This window comes from Macrobrachium rosenbergii, chromosome 15 (genome assembly GCF_040412425.1).
Source record: "Macrobrachium rosenbergii isolate ZJJX-2024 chromosome 15, ASM4041242v1, whole genome shotgun sequence".
In the NCBI taxonomy this organism is placed as follows: domain Eukaryota; kingdom Metazoa; phylum Arthropoda; class Malacostraca; order Decapoda; family Palaemonidae; genus Macrobrachium; species Macrobrachium rosenbergii.
The window spans coordinates 51,227,647-51,245,708 of NC_089755.1; the positions used below are offsets into that span (position 1 = coordinate 51,227,647).

The 18,062-nt window shown below is 33.7% G+C and overlaps 1 protein-coding gene across 13 annotated transcripts in view; it reads right to left on the bottom strand.

Moving 5' to 3' along the window:
- Nucleotides 1-18,062, bottom strand: part of fray (frayed) — a 353,939-nt gene that overhangs the window by 25,140 nt on the left and 310,737 nt on the right. For 9 of the 13 annotated variants that reach the window (XM_067117753.1, XM_067117749.1, XM_067117750.1 and 6 more), the window contains 7 exons: nucleotides 12,139-12,251; nucleotides 10,860-10,996; nucleotides 10,424-10,537; nucleotides 9,134-9,299; nucleotides 7,783-7,944; nucleotides 5,073-5,261; nucleotides 1,565-1,588 (listed from right to left, as the gene is read on the bottom strand). In XM_067117753.1, coding sequence (XP_066973854.1) covers nucleotides 1,565-1,588; nucleotides 5,073-5,261; nucleotides 7,783-7,944; nucleotides 9,134-9,299; nucleotides 10,424-10,537; nucleotides 10,860-10,996; nucleotides 12,139-12,251 — 905 coding nt within the window. The remainder of the gene's footprint in view (nucleotides 1-1,564; nucleotides 1,589-5,072; nucleotides 5,262-7,782; nucleotides 7,945-9,133; nucleotides 9,300-10,423; nucleotides 10,538-10,859; nucleotides 10,997-12,138; nucleotides 12,252-18,062) is intronic. The other 4 variants (XM_067117754.1, XM_067117751.1, XM_067117759.1 and 1 more) reach the window with 1 other exon arrangement.

Consider the following 18,062-nt stretch of genomic DNA (forward strand, 5'->3'; position numbering starts at 1 on the left):
GTGGCTATCTGGAATATTTCTTCTTTATTTCTCATATATGTAGGCCTTTAGCAGTTGTTCATCTATCATACTCTCTCTACTTGAATGAACTGCCGCAAACCAAGTCTAGTCATAACTTAACAAGTGATTCCAGGGTTGAAGTATATTTATGAACTGAAATCAAAGTGCTTTAAGGTTAGTAAAGGTTTAAGGTCATAATGATGGGAGCTGGCTGCTCACCTATCCATTTACAACTGCTATCTCCAACTAGAAAATACTGTTTATCACAGCATCTTTATAACATGTAGTTGTTCTTAGTGACCCATATGGGAAGTATAATAGTATTTTAATCTGTGTTGGTGCAATATACTTCTTTTCAAGTATACATACTGTCCTCACACCATACACAGAAGTGTCCCCCTTGGCCTTGGAATAGCAAAAGGTACCTTGGCACCATCCTCCCTTCCAAGTTCCTAATAAAAAAGTTGGGGCCTCCGCTCCTAGTTCCTAATCACAAAGTTGGGTGCAAAAGCGTACACAAACGACAATCAGCCTAAGGTATCACCTCATGAATACTCTGCACATCTGCAAAGACACTAAATATACAGATTCTTCTTAACAATAGTTATGGACATATTCTTCAAAGCCTGAACAACTACATCGAACAACAGTACTATAAGGAGTTCTTGTTTGTCTTCTTATATATATAAAATACATAAATTATTTGTAAATGAGAATACTTGCCATCTGAATAACCCCAGTTATGGTAACAGTATGATTCAAACACTTCATTTCTAAAATATTAATACCACACATAGTAATGAAAACGGGGCATAACATACTCAACTAGTGCTGGTGCATATTGAAAAATAAATCTAATTTTATGGGAATACACCTAAATGTCCATTTTTATAAGAACTGAAACAAAGAATGAAGGTGCTCAACAAGCAAATGATGGGGCTTCACTGATCAGGAACTACTGCTTCACTAATTTAGGCAGCAATTTGACACTTGGTTCATCAACCCTTAATTGAGAATCAGGGCATAAGTAGAAATGAGGTTTGCAGTTCATCTGAACAGATAATTATTTATTTCCTAGCATTTCTGCAGTTCATTGCTGCATCTTATAAGCAAGGATAAGCCAAATCAACTAAAACAAGTACAGAAGTAGATATTGAAGCACTTAACTGTGGAATCAACTTGTGACAGTGTCAAGTACATCCTAAATATTCTTGAGATATAAAAATCCTATTCCATTTACACTCAAAACTGCTCCCCTTTGGCTGATGTGATCGCATCAGTTGTTAAAAAATTTAGTCCACAAAACTAGTCATACAGGGTAACTTTTCCCATAAACAAAAATCAACAACAGATCAATATACCTTTCACTAAACAGCAGCAATTGGTGGAAAAATATAAGAACACAAAAGGCAACACAAAACATGGAAAAATATAGTATCATACTTCTGTCTTGGTTCCACATGAAGAGGGCAGAGGGATATCAAAGGATTGCGCCAAGGAAAGGGTTGTTCCTCTCTTAATAATATGATAAAATAAATTATCACACATTGGGATCTAAACTCACCCTCCGTCTTAATATGGGTTCATCCTGCAAGCAAAAAAATAAGAAAGGTTTTAAAATAATATTGTTTACCAGAGAGAGGAAAGACTTGTGGTTGGTAGAGAAGATTAGTGAGACTGGGGACAAGATGCACTACATCATTGACACACATACGTACAACAGAATGATGAAAGTGAAGGACAATAAAAGCTTCTTTCATCAATCCATGGTAACAGTTACCAAAAGTTATTAGACACCAGAGAATGGATAAGTAAAGAATAAGTATGAGCCTACATGTTCAAGCAAAAATAAGTGCAAATACAAGCAAGCTTAATTAACCCAGGGCTATCTATTTAACAGTTTTAATGAGCAGCCACGAGACTTTCTTTTGCATTTGGTTTTGAGAGTAATGAGAATCATTAACAAATTTAAAGATTATTAATAACAAACAGCGGCATATATTTTGTCACTGAACTCTATGTTTTTCATTTAAGGCAGTTTCTAAGATGAATAGAAACAAAGCTGTCAACAAGAAAAATGTCATTAAAAGCTGGTTGTGCAAGCATTAAAATGTTAAGCTACTCTTGATATTTAGAATATTTCAGTTGTGCTTTCTGCTGACCTTTTACTGCCTTTTCAAGTAAAAATATCTAAACAATACTGTATATGTATATTCCACTCAAAGCACTTACCTATAGCACATTTCAGTGACTTGGTCTGACAATATTGATATTCATACTAAGTCTAAGCCCAGTTCTAAATGCACTCATGACTCTTTTTTCCTGACTACTCTGTTTTCTTATGTATGTAAATAGGTAACTAATGTGATAGGTTTTATTGCACTATTATTAAATTCATTACTGATTATTCCTGCCACTTCATATTTTCCTTATACTGTACTGCATTGCTCTTTCCTTCTTCTCCTACCTAACACATATACCTACATTAACAATCATCTGTAAATATATTTCTTTTCCCTTAAATTTTCCACTGTTTCTGGTACAAAATTACAAGGACCATTTAGCCATGGAGGCTGAATGCTTGATACTGCATTCACTACGAAACAAGTAACAAACATGCCAGCAACACCATGTCTGTATATATCACACTGTATATTTCCCACATAACCTTACTATTCTGTTCCAGGTGGACAACAGCATACACATTTAGCAAATATGAAAAGATCCTGCTACCCTACGGAATGAAAAATCACCCTAAAGTTGGACAGGCATCCACCCCATATCTGACCTTTCATAAAATATGAAACATTTTATAAGCTTATTTGGAGGAGGTGGGATGTCTTTGGCATAAGAGAATGCTATATATAAACAAAAAAAATTCCATTCATACAATGGACAAATCATTGCTATCTAAACGTCCACTTAAGCAGGGAGGTAATTTAAGTATGTGGTAGCTTCCTGGCTAGGACGATACCACCAGGTGAGAGGGTACTGTACATGAATTTGGAATGCCAAACTGTAAAAAATATATGGATTGTTTATTCTGAGGAATAAAGTAAAGTAGAAGTTAATGCAAATGTCACCTCAGAGGCCCATAGATCAAGTAAGGCAGCACTCTGTTTAAAAATTTTCACCAGATACCAGAAATATCTTGAGTAATTTGCTATCTCTATCTGTCATTTCTTTAAACCCAGTAATATGAAATAACTTCTGTGACCTTGTTATCATCATACCATCTAGCTAATCAGTCATATGTATTTCCCACTGGTTATAAATCACTTGAGACTGAATCCCAGTAAAATCTGCAACTAGTCTATAAAATAAGGTGATGTTTGGAAGACCATTTATATATCAATGAAGAAAATGAGAGAGTGTAACTGATACAATGAATGATAACAGAAACTTCATACTGAATTGCTGCATTAAAGATTTAAATGTCTTATTGCACTTGTGGGGGTTCTCCAACTCACTAGGGTAACAAGATTTGACTGCACTTATGTTGATAAGATTATCATAATTTCACTCAATATGTAACAGATCAAAGACTGAACTAGAATGAAAGGAAATGTAAAGCTATGGTTTGTCCACAGTACATAAACACAAATATAAAGTAGTATATAAATATATACATGAATGTTCAACATATATTCAACATGATTTGCAGGCTTTACAGCCCACCATTAAAATTTTATAAAACACTACCAATAAAAGATATGCAATTCAAGAAATAGTACACAACTACTGAATGCCTAAAAAATTTGAAGTGCAACATGAACTTTAAAATAAACAAGTAAAACACTAATGGTATATCGTCCAGAAATAATTCACCATCCTAACTATGCCCCACAGTAGTCATTTGTATACTGTGCTGCAGGCTTTTAGTTAGTATCAACACCTGGATATAGCAATAGTATTTGGTTATATGTAATTAAAACAAACACTATGTGGTTACAGTTATGTCTTATGTACGAGCACAGTTTACTTGTCCTGAAAGAGTAAGGTGCTCCAAGTCTGAAGTTCTTCAACACAACTAATGTTCATCATTAATGAGTTGGTATGAATGCAATAAAAGCAGTTGCAATCTGACCCATGAGCATAAGCATCCAAATTATTAACCTGCCAAAATGAGCATGCAAATGACAAGTAACGGGTGAAGTCTGTTCTAAGTATCACCCCCTAAAAAGACTGCTTATGTACATGTGTTTCACTATATATCTATTCATGAACAATCTATTAAAAATATGAAAATTTCTTCTTGACGTAATATTCCTACAAATCAGTTGCTTTTAAAAACCTCAAAAGCTTCCCAAAACATTAAGCTTCCGATGGCTTCAAAGTACATCGAAATGCAGCTTTAAGAGTAGGCTCATACTGTTACTTTACTTCATTCTGTACTTTACTTCATTCTGATCATTGTCATCTCTTTCTGTATGATTACATTAATTTTCACTATACAGTTTCCTTATGAACTGTGAAACTTCTGATTTATCCAAATTCTGCATTGCAGTCTCCATTGTAATGTATGCTTCAAAATCTCCAGTCAGAGATGACTGACTTTAGATTTACACTCAAAACCCCTGCAAATTAATAACTATTTCATCCTTATTCTTGCTTGTCACTTCATCTGCAGTCTAGCTTCATAAAAGGCTTGAAAACAAAATGTTGCAAAACCAAATACTTGTCCACAAGCAAATGTAATCATACTTGTACACAAAATAAATGTTATACCATAACAAGCTCAAAAATAAAAGGGTTCTGTACAGAGCCTCAAGGGTTTGCAGTACAAGACAGCATGATACTCATGTCACCATGCTCATTACAAAATTACAATACTCACTGCCAAACAATAACTCAATCAAAATTAAGGTAACACTTGCTTCAATGATGTAAGTGCATATTATAATCCCTTGTTTAAGTTCATAACAAATACATGCAAAAAGTAAACAAAGAACAAAGAAAAATATAGGAACTAAATTTACACAATCTACATTCCCATGCCAATCTCACAGAATGAGAAAATGGCAGAGTTGGTCTTTGCTAAAACTAAAGTAAGGAGTCAGAACTAGCCTTACCTTGGCCACTCTCTCCTCTATAGATGGTCCGCCCTGCAAGAGCACGGACTGCAGATATTTTTTATCTCTGGCCTTTTTGAAAAAAGGATGTTTTAATAGCTCCTGGGCAGTGGGTCGCTTCGCAGGATCCTTTTGTAAACAGTCTGTGATCATCTTCCGGATTGCTTTTCCATAATTTTTATATTGGTCCTGAAAATTTCAAAACAGTTTTAGGAGACATTCTTACAAAAGTCTTTGTGTCCATCATACTGAAGTCAGGAATGTTGTGATACAAATAAACTGTAATGAGTTTCAATGATTGTCAAATCTGTAACAATCAACAAAAGATGTAAACATCAAAATATCCAAGGAAGTGCTATGATATGATGCAACCTTTTCTGGAGATAAAAGAAAACAAATATCTAAAAATGGTGGCAATCTAAAACTAGTGGCAAATAATCACAAGCAAACTAAAGGAATTCAGAATCCTTAAAACCTACAGTCAATCAGAAATTCTATTCAGTTGCCTTCAATCCAGATGATACTGGGACAGAGCTCTAACATGTAACATATTTTGTATCACTATGAGCCAATGATAAGTAAAACCAAGGCAAAAGATTCCTCTTTTCCAATACTCATGATTCCAGTCAATTAACATTCACTATTAGTCCCCAGCTGTGCAAGAATGGCTTGCTAGGATGTCTTTTCCTCCTCCTTCAGAGTCAATAATTGTATTAAAAAACGTTTTAATATCCAGCTATCATGAAATTAGATATCTTGACTCTCCTTTGTCCTCTGAACTTTCTGCCTGAACTTCCATCAAGTCTAGGTCTTCATCTGTTTACTTTGTCCAAGATTCCCTGGCCCTTCCTACAGGTCTTTGCTCTGCTACTTCTACATCTGTCTTTCTGACTAACTCGTCTTCATACCTTCTCATATAATCTCCAAACCAACTCAATCTTTGAGATTTCAGACTGAGGAGGTTTGGAAATCAAGATGAGAGGGGATGTGGAATTTAAATTATCCAAAGTAATTAAAAAAAAAAGTGACAATTATAAACCCTATCATCAATTTACATGAAATTATACAAAAATTTCAAGTAATATGATAAACTGTATCCAATATTCAGTCATACTAAAAACACTACTTAACTGGATAATGACTGTGATAGACCAATCAGTAGTTTTCAATTACTACCCACTGATCATAAGATGCCTTATTCCTTGAAGAACTATCACAGTCACATCAACCTGCTCTGGACAACAGTGTGCTCCCACTATGTAAGGCATTATCTGCAATCCTGGTGCTCTGCATCCACCCACACTTCATTGTGCAACTCCATGGTGTCAGCGTTTCAGCTTGCCTCTCACCCAGTTCACATCAAGTTGACTCATTGCAAAATTTTATCTTGGTCTTTTTCTTATTAGTTCTTTTCCTCCTCTCTCTGTCTCCCAAATTCTCTATTTTTTGTAATTAATTAGTGCATATGCATATGGAACCAACAATTGTCAATCTCTCTTTGCAAGACTGGAGAGAGTATCTATAAGCTAAGTTTTTATTAAGAACATATTCCACTACTTTTGTTTTATTTACTCTTTGGGCTTGGAAGGAGTTTTCACTTAAAAGTCTTTCCTTCCCAAAACTTTTCTTTCTTGGCACAATCATTTTTTCATACATGTTATATAAATTTCCTTATAAAAGTTATTATTTGGATATTTACCTACTGTTAAAGACAGCTTATATCTCCTTGACTATTGGCATGGAGATATAATCTATCTTTAACACTAGGTAAGATTCATCCTGAATAATTTGGCTTAAAAGTGGGTGGGTTTAACTCACTTCTACGTAAAGGGGATTCCCAGCCTTGGAGATTTAAACTGGTTTTGCAGAAAAGTTACGTAAGTGAATGTGTTTACATTCTTAAATTTCATGTTTTTATGATTCATTCTTTTGTAGACCTTCTGAGCATAAAGGAACGACAATAAAAAGGGAGCATCGATACAGGTGTCGTCATATGTAGTGAGTGTTCTGTTCGACTGCAACATGTTGGTGTGACTGGGATAGTTCTACAAATAATACGGCATCTATGAGTAATGGGTTTGTCGTAAAAGGTTGATTTTGCAATATAAAAACAATGCATTTACAAATTCATCAGACCATGGAAGCTGTTTTGATAACAGTCTGCATCTAATCAAGTGAGAAAACCTGAAATATCCAGACTTTTTAGTTTTTCATTAATATCCAAGGAGCACTGAGGGCAGTTATACTTATTATAAATTAATTTAACAAGGAAAATTAGTCACATTTCTAGCCTCTCAAAGGGCTCATTCAAGGGATTTGCAAAGTCAAAGCTGGTGTATGGTAAAGTTTAAGAAGTTAGACAGCTAGGTGGAATAAGTCCAAAAGAAACAGCTGAAATGTAAAACGCAGAAAGTAACACAGCTGGGACTGAAGGGATGCTGACCATTTTTAATAATCTTTCCGAGAATATTTTAAAGGGATCATCAATGGTGCAAAATTTCACTCCTCTAAAATTCTTAACGGAAAGCATCATAAGCTTCATAAGAAAAATGCATGTCAAACAGGTGATTATGTAAGGAGGATCACAATTATCCTAAATGAATCTTCACCTGAAACGTATTGCAATAAGGTCTTGCATTAACAGTGACAAAACAAATCTTTTCCAAAATACCAAAGCTGCTAACTACTTCACAAACTTGTCATCTCATACCTTTTCCTCAGCACCTGTCTCCAGTGTAGGTGGGTCATTTTGTAGAGTTAACATTAGAACCTTCATGGGGGGATATTTATGATAAGGCGCTGTTCCAGTCACCATTTCTATTGCAGTAATGCCAAACGACCAGATGTCTGCCTTAAAATCATACCCCGATACCTGCAAAAAAGTAAGAATAACAAATATCAACACTCGGTAATAAAACTGTGTAGTTGTTAAGTATTTAAAGCAATCTACTTTTCAAGTTTTTGCAAAAAAAAAAAAGATTGCAATGATGTGCATTTACAAAAAATACTCCACAGCCCATGTAATGCAAAAACAAAAACAAAAATTATATTAAATCCACTAATTACTTTTTTGTACCTTCCCCTTGGGAATGAGACTTCACAGTACTACTAGAGATCACATAATAAAGATCAAGACATTCAAGTTTCAGTGTAAAGTGTAATTTTAGAGTGAAATGCACTGTACAATTAATATTTTTCATTCTAATACTAGAATCCTGATGAGTAAAAAAGCTTTTAAAACAAATCCTGGGTTACTGCATGCTGGATTCCTTTTTCACATTCTATGCAACTTCAAAATGTGCATGAGTCTACTACTGTACATAACCATGTTGCTAATAAGACAAAATAACCATTACAGATAGCAAATGTATTCTAATAGTATATCACTATGAATAAGAAAAGACAATAAACAGAAGCTGCATAAAAACACTATGGCAAAACTTTAATGAAATATGCTATACAATGTACCATACATCTTCACTAATGATTTTAGAATACTGGAAACAAAGGAAATAGGCTATACTACTTACCAAATAAATTATAAACCTACAATATATGCTGGTGGATGTCTGGCAAAAAGGGCACATAAGAGCAATTGGCATGGCAGTGATATTTGTCGTACTATTCCTAACAATAGCCCTGCTATTCAAGATATTGTGTACAAAGCTGCACCATATATTACAAGTGCAATAACAGCTTTACTGTGCCAATAGTTGAATTACTTAAATAATGATCAAACGGACAGCAAAGTAATTTTAAGAACGAAAGGAAGTTCAAGCACAATAAACCACAGAGCTGAATAAATTTAGTATTTCATCATATGTTCAACTTTTTTTTTTTTTTAGCTTATTACTTGTTACTTTCTAAACTTATGACAGCTGCAAACCTCCATATCCTATTTTAAAAATGTCAGGTAGAACACCACAGGGGAAAAAAAGAAGTTGTGTAAGGTCATTTCACATTAATGACATTACAGAACTAATAATCATTAATAACAGAAACTATATATTACAGGAAGAAAAATAATATGCACATTCTCTACTGCCAATCTTTCAATGTACCTGTTCCATAACTTCAGGCGCCATCCAACACGGCGTTCCAACAAACGTGTGTCGGGACTTCTGTCGAGACAAATCTCCGCCAGTTGAAAGCCATGCACTCACACCAAAGTCTGCTATCTGCACAACGCCATCTTCACCCAATAAAATATTACCCGCTTTGATGTCTCTGAAAATTTTTTGAGAAAATATGAATTTAATAATATAAAAGATAGTTTTTTCATCCTCAGAACATCATCAATCTCAATTAGCCCACAAAACAGAAAAAAAGAATTACAGTCTAAATGTGCACCATCTTCATTATATTCTTCCTACACGAGTTTACAACTCTAGAATTTCCTTGAAATGTTGGTGTGACAACCTGCAGCCTTTAATTAAATCATTCATTTATATTTATTACAATTATCAGTCCTAATTCACCTTATTGCAGACCTTTTCCCTTTTGTAACAAGTTATTTACCTTTAGCTAATGCTTGGTCTATCCAGCTGGGAATTTCACACTGGCAGTGTATTGGCATAATTCCCGCATTTTCTCTCTATCATTCATTACCTTTGTCTTTTTTCTTATTTCATATTTTTGTGGTGTTAGTACATTTGTTTTTGAGGGAAAACTACTTAATAAGATGTTCAATAACTAGTACCAATAGGACTTTGCTACTCTTGTACTTTGTGATTTAAACCCGTTTTCTATCTTTCTTACTTTCATAAAAACATGAAGCAAGTAGATTTACTTATTTCATCAAGCAGTAAAGATTTCACCAAGAACCAGCAACAGTAGCCAGGATCATCACCAACTTTGTAGCATTAGCAGTCTCATTTTTAGCAATTTTTGAGTTAAAATTCCCACAGACAGCAAATCATCAATTAAAACAATTGACCAAAGTTGCATATGCTTGCTCAGCATTTCAACATGTGAGGGTGAAAATATAAATACTTCTTTCCTGGGATTGTGCTAAAGTAGTTAACGACACCTCATAAAAAGAAATATACTCCATGAAAATCAATTGCTGCAGAGTGACACATTTTGTGGGCATGCATATTGTGTATGCCTATTTTTAAAATGTAGCCAGCAATGCCTACTAAATGTGAACACAACAGAGCACACATTTAGCCTATTATGACTAGCAAATTGACAATGGTCTTCTCTGGCATAAAAGCACATTATGAATTGAAAGGGTTGAAAAATCCAACAATGTTTTAATAATCTTTTCCATATATTCACATGAGGCAATAAGAACTCTATGAACGTCAATTTAGTATATCAGTATTTTATACAAGACACTGGTTACACACCTGTGAATCTGGCCATTATTGTGAAAGTATTCAAGACCTTTTAGCACCTCTCGTAATGCTGTTGCAATCACAGGTTCTTCAAACACTCCATGCTTGCAATCTGATGTCTTCATTCTGTTAAAAAATAAAAAGTTCTTACTCTAGTATGTTACTCATTTGGGTATCAGTGAGTCTGTAAATTGATATGGGCAACTCAGGTAACAATCATGATTCAAAATTGTACTGTGGAATTCTTATAATTATTCTAAATAAAACTGAAAATGATAGCAATTTTATCATATGCTAGTCAAGAAGCAGTTAAGTGAAAATGGATTGACTTCAATTACATGTTAAAGTGCTACCATTCTGAAATTTCACATAAATAATCTTGCATTACAAATCTAACTTAAAAAATGTACTTCAAGTAATGAAATATCATCTTCCAGAAAATTCTTACCTATGTTTGATGATATCAAGCAAAGATCCCCCACCTAGGAGCTTTAACACAAGCCACAGCTCTTCCTTAACTACAAATGATGTGTAATAAGTCACTACATTTTCATGATGGCACAATGACATCGCTTGGATTTCTTTCTGTGAACAAAAGAACATTTTTATAAGAAATTACATTACAGAACGTAGGACTTCACGCCAACTAATGCAATATATTTGCAACACAATATGTTTTTTATCATTATTAATAATGAGCAATTTATTAATAATGCTCCAAAGGATTCCCTCTTAAACAAGGGGGAAAATTTCATCACCAACTAGGGTAACTATGTTGGAAGAGACCCAAGGGAATGGATGATAAGCTAAAGACAAAAATTAATGTAGCTGAGGGCCAAAGAAAGGCTGAAAACCATCTTTTGCAATGTCTACAGTGTGCTATTAAGCCACACTTTTTGTGATACCTTATTCACTGTAATGGCTAGGAGGGCTAGTTGTTTCTTTCTATGGAGTTAAAATAAAACTTTTCTCTATGAGACACTGTCAACAACAGAAACTCAGAAACTACCATGATTTTAAAATTAATGTAATTCCACAAAGCACACAGAAAACATTAAAACATTCGCTTTAACAAGCAAGAAATGGTGCTGATAAAAATAGTATTTTCTAAACAGTAATAAGGAGACATTACTAGCTCATTTAATGCAATAAAAGACCAGTCATGAACAACTAAATTTACAATGAATATTGCACTTGGTTGAGGGTTTTTAATGCACATGCCAATGTGAAAAGAAACCCAATGTTCAATGACAACAAGAAAAACAAAGGGGTGGAAGAAAATTTTTAAATTGAAACCTGTAAGTTTTCTGTCAACTCCATTACGTAATAAAAAAAGGAAAGGCTTTTTAAAGTATCCATAGCAGTTTTGTAGCAATTAGGCCTTCCTTCCAAGTTAATACTTCACCATTCTTTTCACCTCCTACCCAAAGAAATCATTATGAATACCATGTCTACCTTCCTTTCTTATAAGAACTTTTTTTTCATCAACATCTGAATTTCATAAACCTAGACATATGATGATACAAGTCCCTCATGAACTACTCCAATGAGTTCATAACAATAATTCCAGGTTTAAACAATTACAGTATATAAAAATACCCCTGCACACAACTAAATCTCAATATATCATCAGGAGATTCTTTCCGGCCATTGTCGAAAGAACTTTTTCATTTCACCATCACCCTTCACTAAATGAACAATGAACAAACCCATCAGGAAATACTTACTAATAATTCATCCATACTTGTATTCCATTTTTCTAGGTTTATTCTTTTGATGGCACATTTTTCGTTGCGGGGGATACATAATGCAGAATGTACAACGGCTGTGGCTCCAATACCTTTAAAAGAAACGTAATAATCAATGGCAGGAAGTTTGACGACTTTTCAGTATGTTATTTATGCTTCAAATACTGTACCAAAATGGTTTACTTATGCCTTTGTGAGGCAACATTTTGTTCAATGTAAAGAGTAATTCATTTTAAAAAAATACACTATTTTTGGTGACGTTGCTGTTGGTCACTGGTCAGGTACAAAGCAATATTAAAAGAATCTGATTGTGTGACATAACTTGAAACAAAATGATTTTCACCATTCCAGTATTGGGGTCTATCTTACTCAAATGTCCAGAAAAAAATTAACTCCACAACTGAACCTTGAGTTACTTTGTACCTACAGCCTTCACAACTTTGTAACATAAAAGTTAACACTTCATATTTATGTGCATATTCCATCATATTACATGGAAATATGTACGAAGAAAGCCAGTTCAAATCACAGCACTGTATAGTGATGTGAGTGGATCTCCTAGTTTAGCTTGGAACTAAAAAGGCATAAAATTGGTTTATGGGTACTGTCTACAAGAGAAACGCCTGAGATATCCGTAAGACTGATGTCAGACCATGAACGTAAAAAAATAAAATGAGAAACATAGTTTACTAGAGAAAATTTATATCTGCTAACATACTTGAGTCAAACTCCACACTTTCTAACTAATCTGCAGATATTTTTGAATCTGTGTGAGTAGAATGGTAATTTTTCAATCTCAAATTTTTGGGGGGGAATGGTCCTTGCTAAGAACAGAATACTGAAGGGACAAAACATACGCAGTATCTAATGAACAATGTGTACCAAAAATGAAAATGTACACAGTAAAAAAAATTTTATTAATTGTGTACACTTTCCATAGGGTACATTTTGGAGACTGTGAATTTAATAGACATTCTGCAAATCTGGAAATATATATATCCGATGATTTGCAATATTGGCAGAATCCAACTCAGTTTCACATATATATCAAAAGTAGATATACATGTGCTTACTCTGTAGTAAGGTGCAAAAATTCTAAAATTGATATGTACACTTAAAAATGAACATTCTTCAAGCAATAAAAGGAAGTGTGACTTTTTTTTATTTACCTGTATTGCAAATACCCCTCTAAAACACTAGTCTTTGAAAAATGGAGCATTCAATTTTATTACATTCAAGTACAGGTATCCTATTTTTCTTCCACACCTGCATGAAAATAACATGTTTAAAAGAATTAATACCCTTGACATTTTCTATTTGGATAACCTAAAAAGATGATATGGCCCACTTGATCGTTATTATATTTACTGAATCCATTACAACAATGTCAAATCAATTTTGCAACTGCAGTCAATGAAGTTGTAAAAAGTTGCATAAAAAGTAAACTGATATTGTAAATTCACATGAAAATACAAGATGAAAGGACAAAATCTAGAATATTAAAGATCTGCGTATTTGGATTAAATGAAAACAACTTTTTTGCCATCACCTCACATAATACAATTTCAACTGTGAAAAAACCTAACATACTAGTAAAAAATTACAATACGCTGTGATGCCTTTATAAAATTCAGAAATAACACATGCTTGCTAACTACTGTAGTTCTAACTATTGTACTGCTTCCTGCAGTGCTTGGCATTAAGAAAGAAAAAATATGAAACATTTTTGGATGCACTTCACTACTTATAAAACTCTTAAAGCATTTTAGTTCCACCAGCATCCTAAACCCTGGTCACAGAGGTTTACGCTGAGAAGCACATTAATGCCTGTTTTTGCCAACTAGGAGGGAAGGCACAGAGTGAATACTAAAGACAACTGAACCATGGGTGAGTAATGCTTAAACCACATACAATAATTAAATGGATATTATTTTTGCACACAAATCCTTCCAAATTCTTTCAACTGTAACCTTGACTGTATTATATTCCCAGAGATCAGTCTAACTCTTTTGAAAGAATTTGAACATTTATAAAATTAAATTGTTTGGTTGCAGAAACACAAACCAATACCAACAATTTGCGGCTAAAGCACAGTGTATTTTGTGAGAGGAACAACTACATTACAATGATCATAATTTACGTAAGATTTAATACTTTTGTCTTCTAACATACTCCCTACTTATAAGAATCCTTAAGCCAACCATAGGATAATGTCTTCAAAGTACCTTAAAAAGAATTAAACATCTTCAAAGTACAGTGTTCAAAACATACCTTGCCGGCCTCATTAATTACCTATTACAAAGAACAATCTCCATTCTAAGACTGCCTTGACCTTAATTCTGATCATTAGCAAAATCACTATCTAATGCCTTTTCTTCTTATGATTCAGTCCGTATTTGTTAAATTTTTCAATTCAGTGGTCTGGCTACTCAACATATTCATTCTGAACGATGTATTCCAAAGCACTACTAATGCAGGCCAGGTCTCTAGATCAGCAAAAGGCATGGAACTAGAAGAAGAATGGGAGACTAACTTTAAAGACTTTACACCAAAATGGTTTAAGAATGTACGATGTAACTAAATGATGAGGAAAATTCTTTTTCAAATGGCATGCAAATAATTGCTTCACATCATAAATGACACATGCTGTGTCCATACACAACGCCCAACCTGTAACTAAGGCCCTTTAAATTCATTTAAATGGAATACATTTGTGAAATCCCCTCCCTCCCCACACACAACATTTCTTACACAAATAATCTACACTGTATGCAATTTGGATTTCATTCACTATACCAGCACTACATTAGTCCTATTAAGTTTGAGACAGTAAGCATTTAAACAAAATAATTATGGTACACACGCTATAAGAGTCACCACCTTTAGATGGAACGTGGTCCCATTCAAAATTGATTTGCAAAAAAAAAAAAATAAATAAATAAATAACATAAAAGCTGTGAATATACTGTAAACCTATTCAAAATATTGGATTACTACTTTTTATGTAATATTTTCATAGCATTACAAAGTCAACACAGATACACCCATTTTCATTCTGAAATAGCCCATTGGCCTACCTGAGGTAGAGTAGAGTATTGCTTTTTTATAAGAGAGACATGGTAAAATGTTATAACTGGTAATTTAACTGCAAAACCAACACATACCTAGGTGTGTATGAAGCTGCCACTAACCAAGTACTAGCGACATCTAGATCAAACATTGTCAAGTTACTGAGCTATTTAAAATCTAATGAACATATGAATATACAGTAGAGCCCTATACATATGAATTTGTGGCTGAACATGTAGCCACAGTAAGTACTGAGTACTCAACATCTATATTTATTTATAAGTAAAAGTGTTTCAAGTTCTTTACTTAGCTACTGGATTTTAATGTATTTCAAGCAAATTACTGCAGTGACCTTTATTTCAGATGCATATAATGACACATGCAATCCATCTAAAATTTACAAAAAGGTAACCTCTCCATATAGAGAGCTGCATTAACCATTTGAAATCTAATGATGTCTTTACAGTCATGCCAATTTTCAACCCGAGATCCAGTAAAATGTTTCAGGCTATACACAACTTGTTCCGTTGACATTTTTCTGTTTTTTGGGGCAGACTATTACAAAATACAATTATTTAGATTTAAAATGCCATAACATGCATTAGACCACAAAATAAAAATCTACAACAAGTGGTGAAAGGAAAATATTGACAAGAGAATAAGCAGTCTGTGTAGTATGTTATCTAGAACCTTCCCCACAAGGTAAAAATCCTAAAAGATTAAAATACCTGTATAACTCTTAATCGAAACTAAGAAATTTTTAAAAATAGGTTTTCTCATTAACTACGAATTAGAAGTATTGTACAGTATTTTGTAAATTTTTACAACACTTTTTCAGGAAAATCTACCCACACGAATAGCATCATTTTTCAAGAGTATCTACCTATACGAATGTTGCCTGATAAAATAATTAGACTACAAAGCATAGCATATTAATCTGAATTCATTACCGAGTTTTACATAGTGGAAGAGGTATCTGTCATGCTTAGCAATTTCCTTACTCGTAGGCAATAAGTATGTTTGTAGTTAATCCTTATTGAATGCTCATTATTCATATTAAAACTTCACTGTTACTGGAAAATGAAAACTACTAGTTAAGATGAAACTGGTTTTACTTTTAGTGCAGAAATAGGATGAGTTGTATAGATGACGATGCTCTGTTTAATTACTGATAATTCTAATACATATGGGCAAAATAGCCAAAATCTGGATTGGCTGTCACAATTAACATAAAAAAAAAAAAATTTACTGCATATGGGGTTTGAAGAAGAATATGGTAGTAACAGAAACTCAAAATAGTACCCGTGTATTGTGTATGGGAATGTGAATCTTAAGACGTTTAACTATATTCCCATGCAACTTATTTTGGCATAAACATCAGCTGTACTTGCTGACCTATATGATGCCCTAAAAAAAATTAACCTGTGGTCAAAAGTTCAGTCTCCTTGCTGATAGGCAGTGTGCCAAGGGCATGAGGCTTATGATTAGTGAGTTGGAATGAGGTTCAGTAAGTAAAGTAGTAGTCCACCTAACAAAAATAATATACAGTAATGTGTCTTACTAATACCCTACAATATTAACAAATATTGTACAACTTACATGATACAGAATATCAAAATTCAGGTCGAATTACTGAGGCCATAAAATAATGGCTAAGCTTTTGACTGTACTGTACAAAAACAAAGTTCAGAACATTCCAGTATACTCTTCTGCCAAGCATATATCAATACAATACCAATTTGTTCCTTTAAAATTGACAATCAATCTGGCAATAAACATTATGTCATTGGAAAGAAATGACACAAGGCTACAAAGGGTAGGTTATTTAATCATGTATCAATACAACACCAATTTCTTCCACCAAAGGTGAAAATCAATTTACTGCTTTAATCAATAGTATGTTAAGTCAACTGGAAAGGGTTTTTGCAAAGAATAGTGGGACCACACAGTTTTAAAAATACTGTAAGTGTTGTTGTACCAAAAAGTAGTGAACTAAAAGGCATTATGAGGAAGTAATTGTAAATGATTTTGATGAATGCAGGTCAGTCAAATGAACAGAATTTTTCATATGCCTGCCCACTTCTGAAATGTTGGGCTTGTCTCAAAGAACCAGTACAACTGCACCACCACTACAAGAAAATAATACTTGAAAAAATGAAACGAAGTAAATATCAGGCACCAGTTTAGCCCTTCAAGTTTCTTCAAATTAACTGTCTCGCTAAGTTATACAGATCTTTATAATACAGTATGCTAGGTTACACCTTTATGCTCAATGATAAAAACAGATCTGCATCTCATCAACTGCACACCTGCTTCAACTGATCACTGTTAATGCAAGAAAACCTTTCTTTCACAAGCACCTACTACGGAGTGAATCATAAAGTTTAAATGCAAGGAAATCTTATATTTTCAGTAACGGGTTATGCAAAATTAGTTTTTCATTACACCAGAGTAACACAATAACTATCGCTTCTGTTGAAAGAATAACCCCTTAGTGCAAGGCATGAACATTCAAGTCCTGTGAAACTGTACACAAAAATTAATTTTCTAATGTTTGAAAAATAGTGAAAACTAACTGGGGTTTAAAGATTGAAGAGAATTAAAATAACTCAACAAGGGCCATACCTTTTTCTCAAGACCAAACTCCACAGTGAAACAATAAATGAACTGCAAACTAGCCCATAATAATTGCATTGCTACTGACCTAACCACCCAAGGTACATGAATGTAATTAAAACAAAATCCATCTTACCCAATAGTTTTCCCTTTTAAAAACACAAGTAAAATTAAAATCTAAATGATGAAGTTTAAATAAAGGCCGAATGTAGGCCAGC